Below are 25,252 nucleotides of genomic sequence, written 5' to 3' on the forward strand. Positions count from 1 at the left end.
ATTATTTATCTTGACTTTAATTTATTATTAGCTTTATACTCTGATTATAGTTTGAACAAGCCCATACAATGTGAAATAGAATAGCAAATTGATGGTGATCTTCAAATACATCAGAACTTGCCACACAAGATAAAGTAATGATTCTCTCTGTCTTCTGGGGATAGAACAAGAACAACTGGGTATAAACTGCTGTAAGGTAAATTTAGTCAAGAGAGTAGGAAAAAGCTTTCAAGTTTGCTAAGCACTGGAAAAAAATAGGTTTGGATGTCACAGAATACCCACCACGGGCTGATTGTAGGAAAACAGACAAACAGCAGAAGCAGTTCAGATGCTTTTTAACTTTTTGTGCATTGGGCAGGGCAGAGGACTAAATGACCTTACAGAATGTCTAATAATGATTTCTTCTATGATTTTTTGAAAATGTCATCTACCTATGAATTAGAACCACAAAGACTTGTACATCACTTCTTAGACTCTACCTACTGCCAATTACAAGGGTAATACATTAGACCACTCTACCAGGCAGCCCCAGGAAAATGCTCTATAATACTGAAGTAGTTCTTTGCATGGAAGTATGCACACACCATTTTAGAATTTTTCAAGAGGAGTCAGCAGCTCAGTAGATCACATTGCTATATTGAGTTATGATAAATGATGTTTTCATAATGATGTGACATGTCTAAATGACACAAGCCTGGCTTCCTAACAAAAATGTAAAGCCCTTTCCTTTTTTTTAAAGAGGAAAACAGCCATTATCAGTTCTTATGGTAAATTTCTCTGCAAGAAAATGGCAGTAGGCCAATTTAATACAAAGTATTCCTGAAGTCTGTAATTATTATAAAAAAAGTTCAAAGGATTTTAGAAGCAGAAGATACTTTCATAGAATGGTACATAACTCTACATGTTGAAACTACAGAAATATAATCAGCAACGGAACTGAAAGTTTAATATTGTCGTGAAAGTTTTGGAAACACACAGAACATTTCCAAAACCCAGAACTCTGTTTCCTCTAGTAAGGTCAATTGGCACTTTTCCTCACTGCAGAAAAAGCCTTTCAGGTAATAATGCAATAAATAACTACTGTTTGACATCATTAGCTTTATCTGATGTATTAACATAAAAGCAGAAAAAAATCTTTTGGATAGCACCTTCTCCTTTGTAACAAATGCCTTACCCTGGGATTCTTTCCTCCTTGCAACTTTATAAGACTGCTAGATCTCTCAATGTCATGGGTTTTCATAAATACAATATAGCTTTTGGCTCTGAAACTGTACCTTGAAAAGTTGCCATGACAGCGTGGAGGGTTCTGTTCAGCTTGTAATTCTCAGTAGGCTATGCTGTTCCTTTCTTACCCAAGTCTCTCAGCACCCGCGCAGACATGCACTTGGCAATGTGATTAACTCCTACCATACATCAGCCATGTTTTTGCTCATTGTCCCTCCAAGTGAATGAAACACTGTTTAGTATTTTGTGCTGGTAGCATGGTGGTTTTGATTTCTTATTTTACAGCATGTTACTGTATCCTCAGGTTTGAAAGGCAAGGATAAAAATTTCTGTTGCAAGAGTAGAAGGTGGTATGACAAGTGATACTCCTCTGGATCTCTAAGAGTTAATTTTCCAGGCTCACATCTCTTCTCTGCTGCTTCAATCCTTTAGACTATCTCAGTAGCCTATTCCTGAAATGTCCTAGAGAAAAAGACAACAAAAGAAGTTGGACCAGGAGGGCTACTTAGTATTAGCTCAGTCCTTCCATGTTTCAGGTTCCTGTAAGCCTATGCCAAATCCTAACTCTAGTTCTTGTAGTGTCCAGAAGGACAACAGTAGTACTGTCCCTACGTACTTCCAGCATGAGATTCTCTGTACAACAAATCAAGCACTGAACTTAGTGTGGAACTATAAATTCATCTCAGAAGGAAATCAGTCCTGCTGCCACCGTGCATCAAGTTTATAAGCCAGATCAATTTAGGCACCAGAGGACTGCTTTGACTTAGCAAGTGTTTTGAGATTGCATGAAACTGTATTTATTAAAAGAAGTTCTTTTTGATTCAGAAAATATACTGTCTACGTTTGCTCTGGGCCAAAATGGGATTTTTTTCCTGAATCAGTCACCCAATCCTAATTCTAATAGAATACCTCTGAATAGTTCTATACTAATAAGTGCTCTGTAGAGACTCCTGAAATTATAATATATTAAAGACCCATCAGCCTATCAGAAGAACATGTAATTTTATGTTCATTACTTCTTGGTTCCTGACTATAGAATTTGGATGGTTGCACCTCAATTAAAAGTTGAATCAAAGTTAATATAATTTAAATAAAAACTTCAATAAAAAGTTAAAGTTCTGTTCTTAATAACATTAATACCCTTTAATGACCGCTACGGTCATTACCACTAGATAACTGACCTTCTTGAACCTCTCTTCACATAGAAACCTTTCTCCCAACACAGGCAATTATTTAGCAGTAATGAGTGCTCTGTAAGAGATTATTGTTTAACCAAGTACCTTGACACACTGCTTTCCCCCCGTTATCTCTATTCTTCAACAAATGGTACATTTTTTTCTATTGTAGGCTTTTCAGTTCTGGGTATAGAAGGCTGTGGTCTTATTATTTCCAATGCAGAAGTTCACTATATAATTGGCAAAACTTCAGATACAATTAAAATATTGAAAATTAGGGTGCTATGAAATAATGTTTGTGAGCTGCAGCTGTGGCCCTGTAAAAAAGAGCAGTTCTGAAGGCAGGTTTGTGATACCGAGGGATAATGAGGAAGAAAAACAAGAAATATTGTTGGGGATGAAAAGACACAATTCTTTAACAGCATGTGGAAAAAGAAGGAAAAAGAAGAAATAATTACAAAAAGAAATATTCCGGATCATATTGGAAGCCAAAGGAAAAAATGAATGGAAGAACAAATAAAGAAGAGCAAGGAAAACAGGCAAGACAAATTAAATTTGGGGAGATAGCATTAAATTTCATAAAGAAAGAAATCTTTTTGGCAGGGTCCTGGAAGCATTAAATGTTAAAGGATGTTACTGTAGAAGTGTGAATTACTGGTTCAATGAGCTCAACACAAGTCTGGAAGATGAAACTGCCGAATTCTAAATCCAGCTGGCTGAAAAATTCACACTGTAGCTGTGAGCAAGGCTCTTCCCCCTGTCTGCCTCAATTCCTTTCTCCAGAAAAAAGGTGAGAATTACCTTTTTTCAAAAGGAATTATGATATTTACATATGCTGTACTTCAAAAATACTAAGCATTAATAGTTACTAATGCCATTAAGCATGTCCTCTTCCTCAGTTTTTAATGTAAGATCATGAAAAACCTTCCAATTCAAACTCTCAGACTGAAATATCTCAAGCATTTTGCACAAATTCACTTAAAAATTTCTTACTTCTTTTTCCTAAAACATATCTTGGCTAATCACTTTAAGAGAGTGAGCATCCTCCTATTGTTTTATTTTGAGTGTTCTGACCACTCTTGTACCACTGCAAATGAATAATGTTATGGTCAGATTTTGGAATAAAGCTTGAAGTATCTAGTAGAAATATCAGTGTGCTATACTTAGAGGTAAGATAAAAAATGTCAGCTATTTAAAGACTCCATGGCACAATTGTACATTACTTCCTCTATTTTGGCCCAAAAGACAAGAAAATAAGTAAGTCCATATAATGCCTTATTCCACTATGCAGAAAAGAATAGCCTAAGTGAGGCCTTTGCTCACTTAAAAGCAGTAAATACCTTTCAATGTCCTGGATGAATTTCCATCTGCTCTTCCCCTAGAAAAAAGGCCTCTAAAACTGAAAGGTGAGGGGAATAATTTTCCTATTGCCAATACTGCTGCTATTGAGAAGAAAACAGAGGAGAAATTTCTCCAAATTATTTTATCACATTAATACTCCATTTCCTAAAGCCTCCGTATAAGTGTTACATTGATTGAGGTTCCTCTGAATAAGGGGACAACAGAGAACAACAAGAAGAGGGCTTTCAAAGCAAACTGCTTATGCCTTGCCTTCTATCTTAAACAATTTTAGCTATGTTCTTTTATTAATGAGACTACCACGGGAAAGTATAATATTCTATTCAGTTCTGGAAAATACTACAGGTAGGACTGCAGTGTATAGAGCCTTGTCAGCTAGACAGTTTACTACAATGGAAGAAAATGGAGCAAGAAAGATTTTTTTATTTGTATAAAATATATTGTTCTTCCAGGCTGTAGTGAAATAGTTTCTATTTAATTGCAGAGAAATCCTAAGAAGGTTACAGCAGTGAAACATTAAAATTCTAAGGGCAACTAATAACATTAAAACTTTATAGCCCCAGATAGAATAATTTAGACAAAAACAACATGAACATATGTTTTGTGTAATAATAACAAACATTTATAGCTGTCAAGAGAGAAAAACACAGGTTTATGCACACCTTAATGGCGTGCATGGGTGAGCATGAGTATATTTAAAACATAATATATTACAAAATTGACAGCAGGCATGACTCTTCTGGGTACTATGTTAAATCAATGAATAAATTACCAAAAGTGTGTTGTGGCTGTTTGGATGTGTAATTGAGCTTAACGTATGTAGTGTTATTTCAAAAGAAACTGTTCAAGGAGTTTCTAGACCAATCCACTATGCATCTTTACTAAGCTGTTTACAAATAACAATAAATGAAACTGTCTCACAGTAGGAAGGAAGTTTAGTTATATGCATTACGTAAATGGGAGAAAAGTTAATTTTAATATGTTTTTCGGGAATTAAAACCAAACTTATTATAATATTGCTAGGATTCACTGAATTGGAAATCAACATTTTTCATGTTTAATTTTAGATTTATTTTAATTAGCTGATACTTTACAAACAAAGGCCTTTGTGGCAATATATGTCAGGAATAAGTCTACTGAGATAAATATGGATGCTTCATAAAGTACCTATACTGAAGAGTAAGAACCAATGCCCAAATAAATTAACTAGCATAAAGATGGACTTAAATTTATTCTGTTTATTTCCTTAATACATTTCCTTTCCAAGGACTAAAAACACTTTATTATGTTAGAAAAGTATGAACTTTTAAACCTTATTGTTCTTGACTAATTAATATCAAAATTCTTCAGATTTTAACCCATAAATTAACAATTTAACCCATTAATTGTCATATTTAGAAAAAAAACTGAGCACATACATCTCTTCCTTGTTTCACTGCTGTTTCACCTTACTACACACAGAATTTTTAAAATATAAATTTACCTTATTTTTTGCATCTATCTTTATATTTTGCAGCTCTAGTAGTACTTGGTTGTTATGCAATGCTCTAACTGCTTGCACCTCAAATCTAAGATTGGAAAGGCAGCCAGTACAAAGTAATACATGTACTCAATAACCTTGTAGTCTCCAAGAAAATTTCACAAAGCAACAGCACAGACAGAAAAGACAAGCTGACCTGACCCTTGTCACCTTCTTCTTCCTCCAAACTGAAATGATGATCCTTGAATGTAAACAATCATAAATGCACCATTCTGAACTTCTGTTGTGCATCATAGCTTTAAGGCAAAGTATGTCAGAACACATGGTGCTGAGCTTTTAATCAGATCTGAACCTTTTCCCTCTGCAATTTTCTTTCTCTTTTCTCAACATTTTTCTTCATTTTGTAAAGGATGATGCAGACTGTCAGCATCAACCATACTTGTGATTTTCTTAGGGCTCATAAACTCAAGGATTAAGGCATTCTGTGCAAAATGCTTGTCTCCTTTCTATAACATGACTGCAAAGAGGAAAAATAGGATGAAGAAATGAAGTGTACATGCCCAGATGAGCTATTCTTTCTCTCTGGCATGATGATGGTTCATAAAGCATGCTATGGAGCGATTATAAAAGAATATGGCATGCCACCTGTCTTCTGGTCAGAAAACCCATTTTGTATTTAAAGCCATCTTAGGTTAACTGTAATTAACATTTACAGCTGCCCATGGGATATGGCAAAGTACACTACTACCACACATATTTTTGTTGCGGTTACTTCCAGGCGTTTAAGGAACAAGTTTAAATTGCTAAATGTGATGCAGTCCCCATTGTATCTCCCACATTAGTTACACTACTTTGGGTAAGTATAATTATCAATAAATGAGCATCTTAAAGCATCTGAGATACTTAAAGAGAGGCTTAATTAAAAATCCAGGCAAAATGCTAAAGAAAAAAAAAAAAGGTATTACCCAAAAGTTACTAGACCTGACATAAAAATGTACATACGTTTTTAACATAAGCATCTTGCAGGCTTTTAGTGTTAGTCTATATTTCACTAAATTCTCTACTGAAAAATTTCTTTTTTTTTTTTTCCACAATGTAGATACAAATAAAGAAGTCAGATCAGAACCATATTCTGCTGCCTTCTAATAGATTGGCTTAAAAAACTCTGTAACATCACTTTGCTTTTTCAATTTTAAGTGTAGTCAAGTATACTATGCCACAAGACATTTAAGATTAAGTCAGTTTGAAAATGCAGGATGTCCAAGTAGATTTTTCCTTCTAACATTGTTTTACCTGATTTCTCTTTTGTGACCACCCTAGTGAAGAATAGATGTTTAAAGTACACAGCTGAGACTAGAACTGAAAGATACTATGAGTTCAATCATTGCAAGAAGATGTTCTGAAAGACTAAAATAAAAAGCAAATCAGAAAAAACCAAAGGGAAATGCCACCAAATCATGATGAGTACAGAAGTAATTAAAATAATTTTAAAAGAATAAAAGCATGAAGAAGCTAAAATTTACCTTTATCTCATAGTATCTTTGTTCACATCAATGTTTCTTTTGTTCTCTATTACACATTTAATAATTCTTGGACATCAACCATAACAGCAAAAACTCAAATATCTAACTGATAATTAAGCACAGTAATATTTATAAGAACTTAGTTTATTCTCTAGATAAGGCCATTAATTTAATGCATAATACAATGAAAGTAAAGTTCTTTTTAAAGATCAGAGCAGTGCCATGCCAGTCACTCTTTAATGGAGTAAAGCAGTAATTTTTGTTTTCAGACCAGTAATACAAGTTTAATAAAATGACAAAAGTTAGAATGCTGTTAACAGCAGTAACAATCTTTAGAGATGACAATTGACAACAGCATCCCTATTGAGCTGTCCTATTTAAAGAACAAGATTTCTATGACACTTTATCAAAAGGGAAAAATTAGATTTTCAAACATGATGTTTTTTCAAAAGCAAAACATGATGGAACAGTCTGGCACAAAAAGAAAAGAAAAAAGCATCTCAGTAGAGAAGCCAATCTTAGTTTACTCCACTAAATCCTGCATTACCAGATGTAATTAGGAGGCATGAGTTGATATTTCATTGCTATTACTGGAGTTAGAAAAAAAATGGACTAGTGGACATAGAAGATGATAACCTTGTAAGTCCAACACCTAGATCTTATGCCACATCACCTGATCAAGCCAAAATATTTACCATTGTGATGACTGGTAGAGAACACATGGGTAGAAGGCACATTGAAGCTTTACCATCAGATCTGACCAGGTTTGTCAAAAGTCAGATACGAAGCCTGTGGAGCTCCAGACTTTCTGTCCCCCTGCGCTGCCATCAGGGGCGGATGTGGCAGAGAGCTCTGGGAGAGTCTTTCCACACGCTCCTGTACTATATTGCACTTGTGATCCTGCTCAAGTCCTGAACTGTTTTGAAGAGCAACAGATGGCAGGGAAGGAGAGGGAGCAGGAATAAGATACGAAAAAGGAAACTGAACTGAAAAGATCTGAATTTCATCTTATTTGCTTTGTTAGTGATCACTGTCTTTAAATCCGACCACAAGTCTGTTTTACCAAGGCATTTTTAGGCAGCTAGGATTCCTTCTTTTCACTTGCTTATTTATTAATTTATTTTAGTATGTTACATCAACTTCTGAAATCAAAAATAAATTTTAAAAACACTTTCTTTCTGCTGTGGCCTTAAACCTTAAATGATCTCATGGGATTTTGCATCCTTATAGAGAAGTAGATAAGTAATAGCTCTGACAGGCTACTCTAGAAATTTCTGCTTTAGACCAGGGGATGTTGACTTCTCAGTAAAATAAATCTGTGTATTTGTGCACACATGTTACTAGAAGTGGTTATTTAATGTGGACTTTTCTAGAAATCTGAGAACCACATGAAACAATAGGCAGATATAAATAGGTGAAACCTTCCACCAATATTCACTTCTGAAAAAATGTTCTATTAAAAATAAAAGAACAAAAATGTAACAATTTGATTGTGTTAAAGACAGCAGAACAGACAGATACTGGCAAAATAGGAAATCAAGGTCCTTGAATGGTTAACATTTCGTTTATTTCACTTAAGGTATATGTGTTCATAGGAACACGTACTCAATGCCCTTGTGTTTTTATATTTTCAAATATAGGCCAAACCCAAATGAGACTTCTGCCTAAATAAAACTTGTCACAGTTGGTCCACTTACACAGGGGAAGTAACAACAGCCTTACAAACTTTCAGAATTCCAGGTAATAATGTTAAAATTCAAATAGCATTATGATAAAATTAGTCCCTTGGGCATATGCCAGTTTAAATATCTGTTCTCATCAAGTTCTTAGTCTGCACTTGTTCTCAGAGGAGAGATTTAGATTTAAAATATCCTTCAAACTGAACTTGATGTATGTTTTAATAGAAAGTATCCCTTCTCATTCCTGAAGTAAAAAGTCGTAATTTCTTTGCTAACTATGTAAGCATAACTGCTTCAACTAACAGAGATGGATGTTAAAAAGGCAATAGTTGCCAAAAGTAATCAATATAAAATATTTAGAATTACTATGGTGTAAAAGTTGTAAAAGCATAAGTACCACAGACACTTCAGAGTCCTTGTTCACATCTTCAATTCAAATATGACTTTTGATATTTTGCTGGTTAAAAAAGAACCTCTGTTTCATAACAGTATTGTGCTTAATAGTAGATACAATTTAACTGCAAAAAAATATAATTTTTAAAGTGGGGCTCTCCCAATTTTAAACTTGGTAATAAGCCATGTGTAAGGTTACTTTTAATAAGGTTACATGTAAATAAGCCATGTATATGGTTACTGTCAGATTCAATGAAAAAAAATATAAGATCTTCACTATTTTTTAGAAATTTGGCTTGTTAAAAATTATTGAAACTATTTTAGATGTTATAAAAACAGTACAGTTGCACAGCATTTGAGAGAGATAGATGGATATATGAGAAAACAATCTCTCTGAGCTAAAATGGGACCTAGATTTGCTTGACCAAGACTTTAAGGACATCATTACTTGAAAAACTAGAAAAACATTTAGTTCACTGGTAATACAGAGAAGTTTTACCAGGGCTCATGTAACCTGAAAGATGCGACTTAGGATGGAGCTATTACTCATTTGTCTTGTCTTATTGCAGTCCAAAGAGTGACTGCTTAGATTTATTCCTATTTCTGTGAAGGGAGATTCTGAATTAAACACAAAATCATTCCTCCTGCCCACTAAAAAGCACACAATTAAGAACTCAAGAGAAACATCTTCCAATAAACAACAGTGAATCTACCAAGTGGAACCTGACAATACATCTAACAGCCTTTTTTTTTTTTTTTTGTGCACCTTTGATGCTTTCAATTCAATTCTTCTGGGGAAAAAACTATGATTATTTGAACAAAAGAAACATTTTCTAAATAGAACTCTTGTGGATATGTAACACTTAAAATCTTCTATCAACTGAAAGTTACATCAAAAAGTGGTGGTCTAGTGTTACATTTACCAGCCCACCTGCACAATCCTGCACCTTAGCCAGGCGTTATCATGCAACAAAAAATTATTTATTATTGCAACATTCTACCCTCAAAACATTGAGTTAGATTCATCCCAAATGGCCTCAATAATACAGACTGTGAATTTCCAGCCAGTTGGGAGGAAGGCATTTGGGGAGAACTCACGTCCCCTTTCCCTATGAAGCAGCCAACCACCACCACAATTCATGATGGGCTCACAGAGCCAAAAGAGAAGGCTACCTATGACATAATTTGATTTACAGCCTTTACAGCTGTGTAAATCCTTATGAACAGCCATATGAAATGCAACATTCTCTCTCCAGAAAAGGAACAATAGTTCTGACCTCTGCTTCTCTCAGGGTGTGTTGAGGAGTAAGGCCTTTTAAAAGAGCTGACCAAAGTTCAGATTGCTTATGCATGTGCTTGGTAAAAAGGCCGTGGTTTAATGACAAAAGAATTCATATTTTATCAGCTTGGAAAAATAAAATCACCCAAAAATTGCTAGCTCAGTTAAAGTATTTTAACAAAGCAAGAATTTGTTCAGCTACATAATTTCTTGACTCAAGGATAGATATAAAATACAAGACAGAAGAATCTTGGCAGTTTTATGAATATTAATCTGTATGAAACATCAGCTTAATATTATATTAATTTAGAAGCTTAAAGGAAGCATGCTGTACATAAGAGATTACATGGTTACTTTGGCTTTGCCTAGGTTTTTCAAAACTTCTGCTTAGTTGAAGGAAATTTTGCTTCAAAATATGATGAGTCACATATTCTTGTCAAGGTACTGGTTTTGCCAATAAAAACCCCTGTACCAGAAAGGTACTTAACAGTACTAAAACTCTGTTTTCTTTCTATCTATACTAAAATTTTCATACAAAATATTTCAGCTAATTCTCAGAGTCTGATACAGTACTACAGTCAACAAAGCTTTTCAGCTCAGTTGACACAGTTACATCTTTTATATCCTTCAAATCCTTCCTGAAGATACTTTTGGTTACAATGATAGCTAGGTCTGTGCACAGTCTCGATTATGTCTGTAACATTAAAATTACATAACTTTTAAAGTAAGGTATTAAAAACTAGAAAACAGAGGAACTTGAAGTGTCTAACTGTGCTAAAAGACACAAACTTTCCTTCCTCTGGCTTACTTTTAATTTCTTTTCATTGTTACGTCAACAACATAGCTTGTTTTGAATAGCTTGAAAATTCTTAATGAATGTTTTCAATCCTACATTTGGATAACAATTAATATCAAAAGAACTCAGTCATATTTCACATGCTCCAGTAAAAGTACTAAAAGACAGGCTTATTCCTCACAAAACCAAAATTATGTCTATTGATTTACAGAAAGAATTTGTAAATACCACTACCCTTTTTATCTCATTGGCCAACTCATACATGGTTCAAATCCCCACCATAGAAGCTGACATATGAAGACTACTATAAAGTCATATACTGAAATACCTAAAGCAATGCAAAATAATAACTGCAATGATTTTTTTCTAGTATGGCAAAATTAACAGCATCATTTTTACTTAATACTGAGATGTCAGAATCTTCAGTCTAGAGTCCCAAAGTTTCCAAAGATTCAGAATTAAAATGTCACATGAATGTTTTTAAACTGTTCAACGGTGAGGCACAATAATAGTATCTATGTACAGATAGCTTTTTAAATGTTCAACAATATAAGACTATGCCTCAATGGCAACATATCAGACCCATCTGCCCTAATTACAGGGAAGTATCTCCTTATAACTGTCTTTGAAGTAGTGAATGGTGAACTGTGGCCTTGCTTTTTTCAGCACAGAAATACATTGCAGGATAATATTAAGTATTGTTTTCACCAGTGAAAGGTAACAACTATTTAACTATGCCCAAGACTATCCAGTTGTTCTGAACAGAAGAGACTAATACATTCAACTGAAACTTCAAAGAATTAAGGTGGCAGATGGTAATAACTGATACTGGAAGTAAGCCTGGGTAAAGGTGGTTAGAACTTCAGTTTAATGTCTCATCTATGAGGTGCTGCACTCACGAGATAAAATTCTCTCATATTTAGATGGGAATGTGGCTCATTATGGACACATTAGAGGAAAAAATTACTTTTTCTAAAGCACAAATACCAACTTTTCTTGAACCTTTCTTTAAAAAAAAAAAAAAAAAAAAAATTCATTAAGCCATGAGACAAGGATAGACCAGCATGGCACATGTATCACCAGACAAAAAGCCCTTTCCATATGTCTGTACATCAGAGATGAAATTCTTATTTCCATTTCAGTATTTTTTCAAATTGTTAGTGAATAAATAATGGTTATTTATTTCACATTTTATTCCTCAGTATTACGAACATGAGACACAGGATTTTATCCACAAGTCCAATCCTGAGTTTTTGCATGTGGAAAAACAGAGAAAGAGAGACTAAGTTAAATAAACAAATTCAGTTTGGGATATAAAGTTTTAAAATTCTGCTGTGATTTAAATAACACCAGCAAGCTAAGTAAAATGATCCTTCTAGCATATGCTATTCCTGTCCTTCCACTAGAAGCAAGTGAAGGAGAATGAAGGCCAGTCACATATGCCGTTTGGCAACTTCAAAGCACTACCCAGTACAACAATACATGTTGTACTCCAACTGCATATATTGGACACCAGAAACAGAGTTTTCAAAGTGGTTATGTAAGTAAAAATACTAGATTCTGAAACCATGGTCTCTGATATCTGTTGATAATATTTAAATCTGTCTCAGTAATAGACTTTTCTTGTTTTAAAACAATGAAAGACATCAGAAAAAAATACCGGTATGTTGCTTTTAATATTACAGCCCATGCACCACACTCATGAAATACAGAGTTGATAAAAAACACTGAGGAAAGGAAAATTATCTACTCACAAGTATGATATTTCACTGCACTAATCACAAAGATGCCAAAACACTTCATTTGTATATTCCCTTTACATCAAAGTATTAAACTAAATGTGCTAGTCATAGCAGTCTGATTGGATGGCCAGGACAACTTACAAGACTGAAGCAAAAAAGGAAAGGCCGCTACCACTCTCTAAACTTCGCTCTGCCTTGTTGCCCATTTGACAAATTCATCTGTGTACGAAAAGACTGAGCAGGATATAATTGTTCTGAGCCGTGGTGTTTAGTCCACCCACTACATCTGAGACCAGTGTCACTATAAAACTGCCTGTAAAGCAGCATTCCCAGAATCCCAAACAGTGATCGATACAGCCTCACCAAGTTTTGAGTTTCGAAATGAAAATTACTTTTCTGTGTACTGAAGACTGTTTGTTTAGAATGACTGTAAAAGCTGTAAAATTATATGCAATTGAGTGGGAAATGATCCTGGAAGTGTGTGATGTTTAATTACATATCAAGAGATTACACTGGTTTTCTTTTTCCCTTTATACAAAGGTTTGTTTAATGGCTTCAAATTCTGTTGCTGAGCCACCTACTATTTTTGTGACTTTCAGTTTACTTTGTTAAATGTAGTTTTTTTACCTCTTCCTCCAGTACTCTTCAAATCCTGACTGCTTCTATCATTAACCCACTGACAAGTCCATTCTACAGTTAACATTCGTCCCAAGATTGTTTTTTACTTAGAACAACTAAGTCAGATTTCAATGTTTTATGCGCTAAGTCCAGTGTCTTAACCAGTTATATGCTTAGTTTTCTGAAGCTGTAATGGGAAATAAGAAATGTTTTTCAGTAAGAAAGCAATTATTCTGGAAATAAATGTCCAGAACGACAAACTGTGTGTCTGTGTATTTATATATATTTTCAGAGTATACCATTATTCTCTTGACCTGTCAGCCTTTAAGTTCTGATGTTGCATTCTGAACTGTTACCAAAACAACCCACACAACTTAATTCAAGCATTTACTTGCAGAACAAAAATATCCAGATCTCAAAAATTATAGTTATGAATGAACTGTACAAATGCATGCTGGGAGCAGAACTTGCGACTGACACTAAGAATATTATTCCATACAACGTTCAGTGAAGGAGAATGTGTACAACGGGCAAATGCTATTAAGATTTCTATGCTTTTAAAAGACATCAGTGACAAGACTAATTTGCAGGTTCTTCAAAAAGAAATTAACTTTTCCATCAAACTGTGAATTTCATAGATCAGGGTAATATTTGAGTATTTACACGCATAGCCACTAGATAAGAAAGTAAATCATGTTGTTTTTCAATACCACACTTTATTGTTTACTTAAAGCAATACTGTTCCAGTCATCCTTTTGTGATGGAGAAGCAGCCTGCTTCAAGAGATCACTTACAAAACAACTGGTCTCAGACATTTTCAGATGGTGAAAAAATACACAGATATATTGCGGACCCAATATCTTCTGAGCCTGAGAATTGCTAGCTCTTCCCAAGGGAAACTTTTCAACAGTTTTCTTTTTCTGAAAACAACCTTGTGTAAACAATATTCCTTTCCCATAACAGCAGGTGTTGTTTGTTATTTCTGTTACTTAGCCAATGGGAGAGGTGTCAGGCCTATGGACCAATAAAGTGCCTTCTTAGCACAGCATGTTATAAAAGGGCTGAATGAATTGTAAATAAAGCCTTTTGAATGGACTCAAGCATCTTTATTTTGTGTCCTATTGCCACACATACATGGAACTTCCTATTTTCCAAATATTTTATAATATTACTTAAGATTTCCATCAAAAGAAAACACACACTTTAGTTAAGTGTCTCAAGATTCAGAAGGAGAGTCAGGTTTATTGTATGCCTCATGTACTACTCATAAAGTTAAATCAGTACTTGGAATGTGTCATTTTTAAAGGTACTTCTCAATGCTTAAAATCAACCCTAAATCATCTATGGTAATCAGTATAAGCCACTATGAAACTTACATACAATAAAATGAAAAATTTCCTAACCAAAATCTGAATTCCTGACTATAAATATTGGCAATATATTTCTAGGGTTCAGAACATCCCTCTCCCACTCTTCACTGTTCTTATTAAAAATGCTACAGTGCTATGAAAACATGTTTTAAAAAGTCCTAAGGGAAAAGTTTCCTAGGGTCTTTGAAATTCCTCCTTTTCCTACTTCTTTACAGATTTCTAACACCAACACTGTTCCTGTAGTTTCTCAAAAAAGGCAAAAATAAAAATACCCTCTAGGTATAATCTTTCAATTTTCTATTACACTTCTCAGGTTCTTTTTGGTTTTTGAAACAAATGCAAAATGAAATGTGCAGCTATATTATTAGGTGTATTTTATTTTTAGTTAATCATTTAGTGGGAAAAAGTAGACAGTATCTGACCACTCTACTGCACGTACTTACAAGAATCACTGAAACATCCTGCAATTATTTTTAGTTTCATTTTTTCTACTTTTTTAAAATTTACCTGTAGGCACAAATGAAAACAAACAAACAAAAAACCCAAGCCAAACCCATAAAAAAAGCATTGCTTCACAGTTTCCTATATCTAAGATAAAATGGACAGTGCAAGGAGGCTATCACCTATCTATATGAGAAATGTACTGCAATATAATCTCTGCCTCCATTTCTCCCTTTTCAATATTTGAATATAATCATTCCAAGCTAGGGATTCAACAATTTTCATCACAAAATCCAGCTGGATTTCAGAATACTAGTTACATTATAATTTTGATTAAGCAGTTAAACGTTTGGCCACAGATGAGTCAAAATACTCAGAGATATGGGATCATATTACTGGCAGGCTAAAAACTTAGCTTTGAGCTAGCCTGTTAAGTTTAACAATCCCATTATGCAATCAAGTGTTGCTCCACCATCTGCCCCCTAAAGGAGGCGCTATATGGCCCAGGAGCACTTTCCATCATCCAAGTGATGAGGTACATCAGTTCAAATTCTCTCTCCTACATATATGTGTTTTCCTGAAGTTTTGTTTCATTTTTCTCCTTGACTCTCCTTCTATCTCCCAGACCATTCTTGCTATGTAGAATTAGAGTAAGCAATCATCAGAACTTTTCATGTAATCACAGCCAAGAGTCACTCTACAAACTACTCTCTTGGAAGCACTGACAATACAAAGAATTGTCTAGCATCAGAACCAGAAAATCCACTCAGCACAACCATCTCTATAGTTTCCAGAAACAGAAACCATGATTTTTTCTAAAAATTTCAGCCATATGTGTGCCAAGATAGTGAGTTATTGTATTGTTCTCCTGCATATTCTTCGCTTAAGAAACAACTCTGCTTACGATTGATGGTGATGAAAGTCATGGACTCTAAACCAGAAGTTCCTATTGTGTGTAGTATCCCTACACTGCTTGCACCAATTAGAATTAGCATGGTCTGTATTTAAAATGCTCTTACAAATACTAAGTTTAGCAATTGGTAACTACTATAACCCTCTTTAATAATTAATATCCACAAAATTATGACAGGTGTCAATAACTTAAAGTACTTGTTGTATTCAACACAAGCACTATTATGGACGACTTAAACTTGGAGCAAAAAGATTTGTGGAAAGGCATATGACCTTCTTCCTACTACAATGGCCATCCTCTAATTAAGCAATGCATCTGATAGTCATTAACAGGAATGAGATAATGAATCACTTTCTCTCTTCTTTGTTAATTTGCTGTAACCAAGCGGCTAATGGATGTCAGAGCTGAGTGATTGCACTGATTATAGTGATTTATAGTTGCAACAAAACAATTTAAAAGCATTCTGATTATTCATGTTAAAGATGCTTTATGTTTTGTTTACTAAATGTTTTATGTTTCCCCTCATGCCCCTCTACACACAATAAGACAGGTCTTGCTGGAAAACTTGAAAGTTCTAAGATTTTTTATTGTTTCAGAGTAAGGCATTTCATTTTGTTTATAAAAAAAAGTTTACCCAGTAGAAATGAAAAGCCTTAGGGTGGAAAGAAAACTTCAGTGGTGCCTAGTTCAAAAGAAGACGGAAATAAGAGGAAATAAGGCAAACTTCAAGCCACTTACCTTAGGGCTCCCAGTCCCTTCCTCATTCTCTGCAGACACATCAGTAGCCAGTATCTCTGCTTTGATGATATCCAGAGCCCTAAGAATCCAGCTGTGTTGCCGTTTGATTTGCCTCTGTAGTTCCTTCCATTGACTTGCAATCATCTGCAGCATGTCCTTCAGTCCTTCTCCAAAATGAAGGGGGAAAAATAAAAGCTGTAAACTCAACAGTGCCTTTAAATATTATCCTTTATTCAAATAATTAGCAGGATATTTAAAATAATAAATGCAACAAGAGTTTTAATGTGTTTTTCTCATCAAAAAATCCAAGCTTTACCATTGTTCACCCTGCAAAACAATGTTATAGGGACTAACACTTCTTTTAGCCACCCCGTTAAATTTTGCTTGAGTTTCAGCTGACAATTTCAAGAGAAAAATTCCACATAAACTGTCATTTCTCTGCAGTAGCAAACACTGGTAATGTAATCTCTCCCTCTAATATCCAGTCTTTGTCTTGAAACATTTCGTAGTCCTCCAAAAATATTTTCCTTACCTGGAACTCCTTTAAATATTTTATGTAATTTACACACTACTGTTTCCTACATTTATGATGAGATGCACTACCCTCCTCAGCTATGGCTTCTCTGTTTGGAACTACACATAGAAGTCAGTAGTTTCCTATAGCTTTCACGTTACTCAATATGTCTGATGCTGCAAAACAATAGAGGTACACATAGATAACATGATGAGGAAACAGTATTGCAAAGAATAATTTCAACCTGGGTGAAAAGCATGTTAAGTAGGCCAAAATTAAGATGGCATTCCATAGCAGTATATGCTGATTAAAACCCTATTAGCAGACAAGTCACGCAAACATCTAAAAATATAGGAGGTGGTAGGGATAAAGGAAATCAGTATATCTCTCTCCCTCCTCTCAATTATGGCCTCTGAAGGAAAAGACAAGCCTAAGCAAAGGAAAAAGGTATTTTTAATTTTAATCTAGTCCTCATAAATATATTTAAATCAATGTAAGAATTAGTTTGAGTGGTAAAACAAAGCTTTACCAATGCAATTACCCATGCAGAGTATGTAAATACATATATATATTTGAAATCGTAGTTCATTATCTTAATGTTATTTCCATAGCACCTACATCAAAGAATATGTCAGTGTGAAGTTTTCAGTGATGTGATTTCAATTGAAACTCAGTTGAACAGCAAGACCAAAATAAAATGAACAGACTATTTGCAGGCAGTATTTCATTTTATAAGTATCACTGCATTGTATGCAGTATATGAAACATTTATAAATCTTGAAGGTCAATCTGATAATGTAAATATTAATAATACATAAGGAAGTGAATATATGCAGTAATTTACAGCAATGCTTCTTCATTCTTTAATAGTCTGGAGACATAAAGACTTGCAATATTTCAGAAGGATTTACCTGATTTGTGAGATACAATAAGCTCAAGAAGTTGCCGTCCTTCCTCTACCACTGCTTCTTTTAAAGCACAGTGGCTATCTACATTCAACTTAAAACTCTGCAAAAATAAAAGAAAAAAAAAAAGAGAGAGGAGGGAAAAAAAAACTCAGCATCAGACATGGGAGAGGCAGTTATCACAAAACACACATACAAAATTACTTGCTGGTTTTTATTAAGAACCACATCCCTATTCAGCCAATAGCCAAACTAATTTGTGATACTAAAAGCTATTGATATTTTGGATCTGGGCTCAAAATGTTTCCATTAGATCAGCAAAGTGCATCTGTGTTGAAACAGCTGACAAATCTAGACATTCATTAGGCTTTATGAAAAGTCACAACCCGTAGGCTATATCTAGAGTAACAGTGTTCTATAAAACACACTAAATTTATGCCACCACATATGAGCTCCGTTTTTTTCAGAGTTCTTTGAAATGTTGGTGATAGCACTATTTATGAAACCATAAAAAAATTACAGCATTGAATACATTGGCCTTATGTGCACTTATACAAATCTATTAATATTGTGCTCCTGAGTTAAGTCTCATATCCATTTTCAAGGAACAAATCAGTCGACTTTAGATCTCTGCATTCTTAATTTTGTAAAGCAACTATTTTCAATTTTTTTTCCCTAATATTTTTAGTAGTCTGCAAAAGATCTCTGTTTAAACAGTCAATAAAATACCTTCCTTTTTTATTATTATTTAATTTTTACAAATTGCATTAACATCTAGTAATAAAGGGACTGGAAACATGATCTACTATATGTTATGCCATTTAATATACCAGTGATAACTCAGATAAATTTTTATATCATTTTCCAGACCTTCTCACTATACTTGCCTGTGAGAAGGAGAAACAAAATACAATAGAGAAAAGGATACTTGCTGTATTTAATCATAAATTACATGCAGACCTAAACGCATACAGGCAATACATTTTCTCTTTGAAATGTCTACGGAATAAATGGAAACAATATTTGACCACTTGGAAAAAAGGAGCTCTTCCTTCTCTTGGGAATAAGTTAACTGGCAGAGATGAAAGGAGAATTTTCAAGTGCACATTCATAGCTCCTGGTTTTTATAAAACTTTATACTTCTTCAAATGGTAGTGACCATGCTAGAAATGGAGTGATAGGTATCACAGAATACCCAAAAGTCCTCAATTCTCCAGGAAACAACCATTTTCTTTCTTTCCTAACCCTTGCAGTCAGGTTGATTGGCATAGCAAAAAATAATATTGCCAGAACAGTAATAAAATGAGGTACTTTTATTGCAATTTTTCATGGTTGAAAAAGGCATATTACGTAGACAGAGTCTTAACAGTCTTTCAGGCAGCAATGTACCTGAGAAGTGACAGAATGTTTTTGAGAATTTTCCATTAGAATAAAGAGTAATAAGCAGAATTTTGACTAGCCCAATTCTCCTTGTAGGGACATCTGAATAGACTGTTTTGTACCAGCTTTTGAACAACTGGGCCAGTCAAGAGAAGTTAAAAAGGAAAAAATATGCCTCATTTATGTCTGTCCTTTTCTTAAATCTAGAGTTTTATGAACCCAAATCTAGAAGTTCTTTTTCTTTCATAAGAGCATGCCTGAAAAAGCAATGACAATATTTAATTTACTGTTTACTTAAAACAGGCTTGTACTGAATAGTTTGTAATCATGCACTTCACAGGAAATGCACTATTGCGTGTGCCTCGCACAGCAAAAGAGAACCTAAAGGACCTGAGAGTAGGTTGTGTAATTTCATATAATTGAAGTTGAGTATAGATGCAGCTGGATGTGGCAGTGTCTCAAGATGATGTGGATGTGTTTGATAGGAAAATTGGAAGAGATGAGGTATTCTCTTTCATTAGGAAAAAAAAAAAAAATAAAAGAGAGACTTGCTGTCCTAGAAAAGATTCATTTAACATAACGCACCAGATACTACAATACAGCTTGATTTTCAGGTGCACCTATTAACCAGTAATAATCTTAAACTGAAGAAGCAAAATAAGATGAGTAAAGATGGGGCCAAACTTTTGGTTTCTGACTAGCAATATTCTCCTTGCGTAAAAATCTTATTTTATGGATAAATTATGAGTGGCACAAATGCCATGAACGTACATGAAATTTAGCAGAAATAAACTTTTCCCAGCAGAGAGGCACCATGTCATGGTTTAACTCTAGCCAGAAACTAAGCACCACACACAGCCTCTCACTTACCCCCCTACTCAGTGGGATGTGGAAAAGAATCAAAAGGGAAAAAGCAAGAAAATTTGTGGGTTAACATAAAGACAAGTTTTATAGGAAAAGCAAAAGCTGCGCACACACACAAAGCAAAATGAGAAATTCATTCACCACTTCACATGGGCAGGCAGGTGTTCAGCCATGCCCAGGAAAGCAGGGCTTCATCACACATAATGGTGATGTGGGAAGACAAATGCTGTAACTCCAAACATTTCCTCCTTCTTCCCCCAAATTTAGGTACTGAGCATGATGTCATATGGTATGGAATACCCCTTTGGTGCCTGCGGTTCAGCTGTCACAGCTGTGTCTGTATCCAGCTCCTTGTGCATCCCCAGCCTATTTGCTGGTGGCATGGCACAAGGAGCAGAAAAAGCCTTGGCTCTGTGCAAGCACTGCTCAGCAGTAGCTGAAATACCCCTGTATTATCAACAGAAATCTGTAACATGGCCCCATACCTACTATGAAGAAAATTAACTCTATCCCAGGCAAAATCACATATTAAAAGGAGATAGCCATTCATACACATATAAATACACAGAAGCAAATGTTGTCGATGTAGTGTAGCATGAGTTTTGAATTTAGAATTACACATGTATATATAATTTCCAGTAATTTCCTAAGGAAAAAGAACTGGTACAAGGAACAGTGGAAGAACTAGCCCTCGATCAATGCTCAAGGTTTCTCATACCTGAGGGGGTTAAAAATGTGACACATGAAAAAGACAAGAGTTGAAAATGTAACAAGTACTACATGTATATACAATGAAGAAATGCAAATTTGCACAGCTAAAGATAAAATCAGACCAAATATTTGGAATGAAGGAAGCCCTTCAAACACAGAAGTCCTCTCCCATCCTGGATATTTCCTGTTCCCTACTGTTTACTTATGGCATTTGGAAAATTGTAACTCTAACAGCGTGTGACCCAGGTACTCTGCTCCCCTCCTCCTCTGATCTTTCCTGATAATGAATGGAGCTTTTGCACATGAAGAGAGGAAAGAAGAGGAGGGAAGTCAATTAATCAAAGCCATTTTTCCAGGCACATTTGCAGCTATAGAGCAGTCTAAATATCACACATGAGCACGTATACATTATGGAAAATGCATGTGCATTGGCCTGACAGCAGCTTTTAAAACAACACATTAATGTCATCCCCAGAACTACAGTGAATAAATGTAGTTTAAAAGCTGCAACAAGCAAAATTTCCTTACAAAGTTCTCTTCACTTTTTGTGATCACCATGTATCTATATAGAACTATCAACTGTTCTTATTTAGCAAGAAAGGAAAAGTGAGGCAGAAATCATGCAGTTTTGGAAAAGCCATGGAACTATAATAAATGGAATTAAAACTCCAACAGCATAAATACAAGATGCCAGGAGTGCTATCTTCTGCTGATGGCATGAGGCCAAGGATGCCAACCTTCACAAAATGACGGTGTCCCCTGACTTTCAGGAAACTTATTGATCCAAAAGATAGCAATAGTGCAGAACAGCCACGGGTTAAAAAAGCAGCACCTCCTGATCTGTGCTGGGCTCTGAGCACACCAAAAATAAAAGAGTGCTCTCTCAGAATATAATAATCTCTCCCTCATATCTTACTTTTCTGTACAAGTGGGGATAAGAAAAATTTGTGTAGAAAAAAGAGTATTTCAAGTTCCCCATAGGATTTATTTTTTAGAAATGGTTGTAGCTACTTAAATTTAGGAAGCTCCTGTTGTATAGGTATCCTACACTGTGTACAGACATTGAGCTCTGATACGCAACATTTCACCCTCTGTTCTCAGAAAATCTTTATAATTTGGTAAAACACCTGGATCTTGACCTATTCATATCTGGAGTATGGACAGACAACTAGAATTATTATTTTTTTTGTTTCCAGAGGCACAGAGACTTACTATAAGCATGATTTTTTTTTCAAGTCGTAATATATCAGTTGATTTTTTTCTGGTGTACTGTCTCTGAAACACAAATCAGCATCAAGGTATCATGTGAATCTACAATGTATACATAAATATGGGTTAGTTTGGATAACACAACGGTTTACACCTATTGTCAGATTAAGACAATGTATTAAAAGAAATATCTTCATGTTGCTTCGCGTATCTGTCTCTCAGGTCAGCTCAGCGTCCGGCTGGACCACCCTGCTAGCTCTGATACACCCAACAGTACCTTCGCGTGGGTTTTTGGCTCCGCAGTCCTTTGCCTTAGCTGTCTCGGCCGTGGTTAGAAAGAGGGGACACTCCAGGCTCAGGGAGAAAAGGTTTTATTCGGGTAACTCAGGGAGCAGCCCCTGGTTCCAGGCCTGTGCCTCTGGGGAGTGACCCTGGGCCTCGGTTACAGGGGGTTTTTGTTCCCCCAAATCTCAGGGGTGGACACCAGTTACAGAGACCAATCACACAAAACCAGGTGGGTAAGGTCAAAATGCAATACACAACATTAACAAATCAGGTGGATTTGGGATGTGGCCCTGGGAGGCTCACCAATCCCTGTCAGACACCTCTCCTGAAGGTCTGGGGTCTGGGGGGTGGTGGACATGTGGGGGAGAAGTACAATGGGATGGGGGAAAACACAATAGGACGATCGAAACCCAGGCCAGAGGATTAGAGTTGTCTTGGCAACTCTTATCGCCCTCTGATAAGCACATTCCAAGACAGTAGCTTTACCTGGCTAGGGTTAAAGTCCAATTTACATCAAACCTACAACTAAGAAACTTATGATACTATTCCAGCACCCCCACACCTCCCCCTTTTTCTTTTATTTGTGTCACTGGTCTGGAGTGTAGACATCTAAATCACACTCGCTGCTGGAGTCAGAGTCTGGTGGGAATTCGATGGCAGGTGTCACTGAATGCACTGAAGGGGCAGTAGTGGGGAAAATTGCATTCATGATCAGGCTTTTGACCAAACCAGAAGCAATGGCTACAATTAAGATGATGAACAGAAACAACAGTCCGGTTTTGATCCACGAGCTGGCGATGTTAGAGAGTCCAACACCTTTAAAGAGGTTGTCAAACCAGTCCCCTGTTTCTTGTTTGATGGACTCGACCATTCCTCGCAGCTGCTGGATTGATTTTTTGACGCTTTCAGCCTTAGATGACAGGTTGAAGCAACACAGTCCTTCAAACTCCTCACATGAATGTTGGTTCAGTAGAAGTAAGTAATCGCTCGCGCCGTGGGGGGGAGGGAAGGGGCTCCACGGCGCTGTGGGGTGCTGCTGCGGCGGGGGGAGAAAGGGAGGGGGGGCCACGGAGTCCGGTCTTTTCAGCCACTGTCCCGGGAACCCGGCAAAAGCGGCTGCAGCGCCGGCATTCGGTGGGGGGAGGGGAGCGGGCGGCTGCGTTTCCGGGAAGGGCGCCGGCAGCCCCGGCAGGGGAGGAGGGGCAGTCGGCAGCCCCGACGGGGGAGGAGGGGCCGGCAGTGCCGGCGGGGGAGGGGCAGCCGACAGCCCCGGGGGCAGCGGCGAGCTCCACGCTGTTGGGGTTTTGCCCTGATCCCCTCCCGGTCCCAGGGGCAGGGGTGGGGGAGGTGGGGGGTGCAGGGCTTTTTCGGGACCACAAGGCTCGGGATAAATCGGTTCCGGAAAAGCAGGCTGAGGAAAAAGGGGGTGGGGTGGATAAGGAGTCTTCCCGGAGGAAGGAACCGCCCGCTCCGGGGGCGGGGCGGGCAGGGGAAAGGTTCTGGGCGGAGTTGGGGCGGTGCCCTCACAGTAGGAGTTGGGTAAACCCCACCCCTGGCTCTGCGGGGGCGTGGGAAGGGGCGGGGGAAGGGGCGGGGGAAGGGGCGTGGGGAGGGGCGGGGGAAGGGGCGGAGGCAAGCCTTGTGAGGGAAAAGGGGGCGGGTACAGGGAGGGGCCAGTAGGAGGGGGCTGAAAGGCATTCTGGGAACAAGAAGAAGGGGGAAGGGCACCAAGAGGCTGCACCTCGTGGCTGCCGCCATTATGGAGGCCTTTTCCTTTGTTCTCTGGGGAGGGGGGGGTCTCTGTGTCTCCCTTCGGGGGTTTCTCACAGCCGTTTTCGCTGCCGGACCCACCCGGGGTATTTGGGGACTGGCGGTTTTCCTCGGCGAATGAGAAACGGACTCTGGGTTTGTTGGCTGGGGAAATCGGGGGGGTAGTGGGGGGGGTTTGGGCGTTCTGGCCAGCCAGACTGCCCCGGGAGCCCCGAACAGCCCGGCCGTGGCTGCGGGGCGCGGGGGACCCAGGAATTCTCAAAATGCTCGGAGAGGGGGATCCCCGGGGGGCCGGAGCATTTTTTAAAATACCTGGGGGGGTTTTGGGGGTTTTAGGAGACTTGGGGGGCTTGGGTGATTTCGGGGAGGGGAGAAGGGGAGACCTGGGGGGTTTAGGAGATTTCGGGGAGGCAGGGGGATGGGACCGGGGGGGCTGGGGGGACTCGGGAGAGGCAGGGGGAGGAGGATGGGGGGAAGGGACTGAGAGAACGCTCTGGGAGAATGCAACTTTGTTATCTTGCATTCCTGTGATCTCTTCTAAGGCAGCTTTTATTTGCCACGGCCAGAATGCAAATTTTGCAGCCAGGACGTCTCCTGACTTCCCTAATTTTTCCAACTTTTTAGAAGCATTTTCCCAGAACCAAATGCTGTTCACTTGGTCCGAATTAACATTCGGAAAATGCAAAAACAAATACCTAATAAACTTTTTCAGTTCCTTTTTTGAGTATTTAATTTTGGCAATAATTAAAACTCCAATTAAACTTTTAAAAACCTCTTTCTGGGTGGTGTTTAGTCCGTTTCCCATTCCGACTAGCTGTTATCCTTTTCCACCACCCCTTCCCAGCAAAACCACCCCCCAAATCCCTGTGGGCGTCCTTTCCTAG

General features: G+C 37.2%; 1 protein-coding gene across 1 annotated transcript in view; it reads right to left on the reverse strand.

Moving 5' to 3' along the window:
- The window catches only part of AKAP6 (A-kinase anchoring protein 6), a 254,431-nt gene that overhangs the window by 117,720 nt on the left and 111,459 nt on the right, over positions 1-25,252 (reverse strand). The window contains exons 6-7 of the mRNA XM_083862864.1: positions 18,156-18,252; positions 16,731-16,894 (exon numbers count right to left, since the gene is read on the reverse strand). Coding sequence (XP_083718990.1) covers positions 16,731-16,894; positions 18,156-18,252 — 261 coding nt within the window. The remainder of the gene's footprint in view (positions 1-16,730; positions 16,895-18,155; positions 18,253-25,252) is intronic.

The sequence above is a fragment of the Zosterops lateralis genome, assembly GCF_965231275.1.
Source record: "Zosterops lateralis genome assembly, chromosome: 6".
Classification (NCBI taxonomy): domain Eukaryota; kingdom Metazoa; phylum Chordata; class Aves; order Passeriformes; family Zosteropidae; genus Zosterops; species Zosterops lateralis.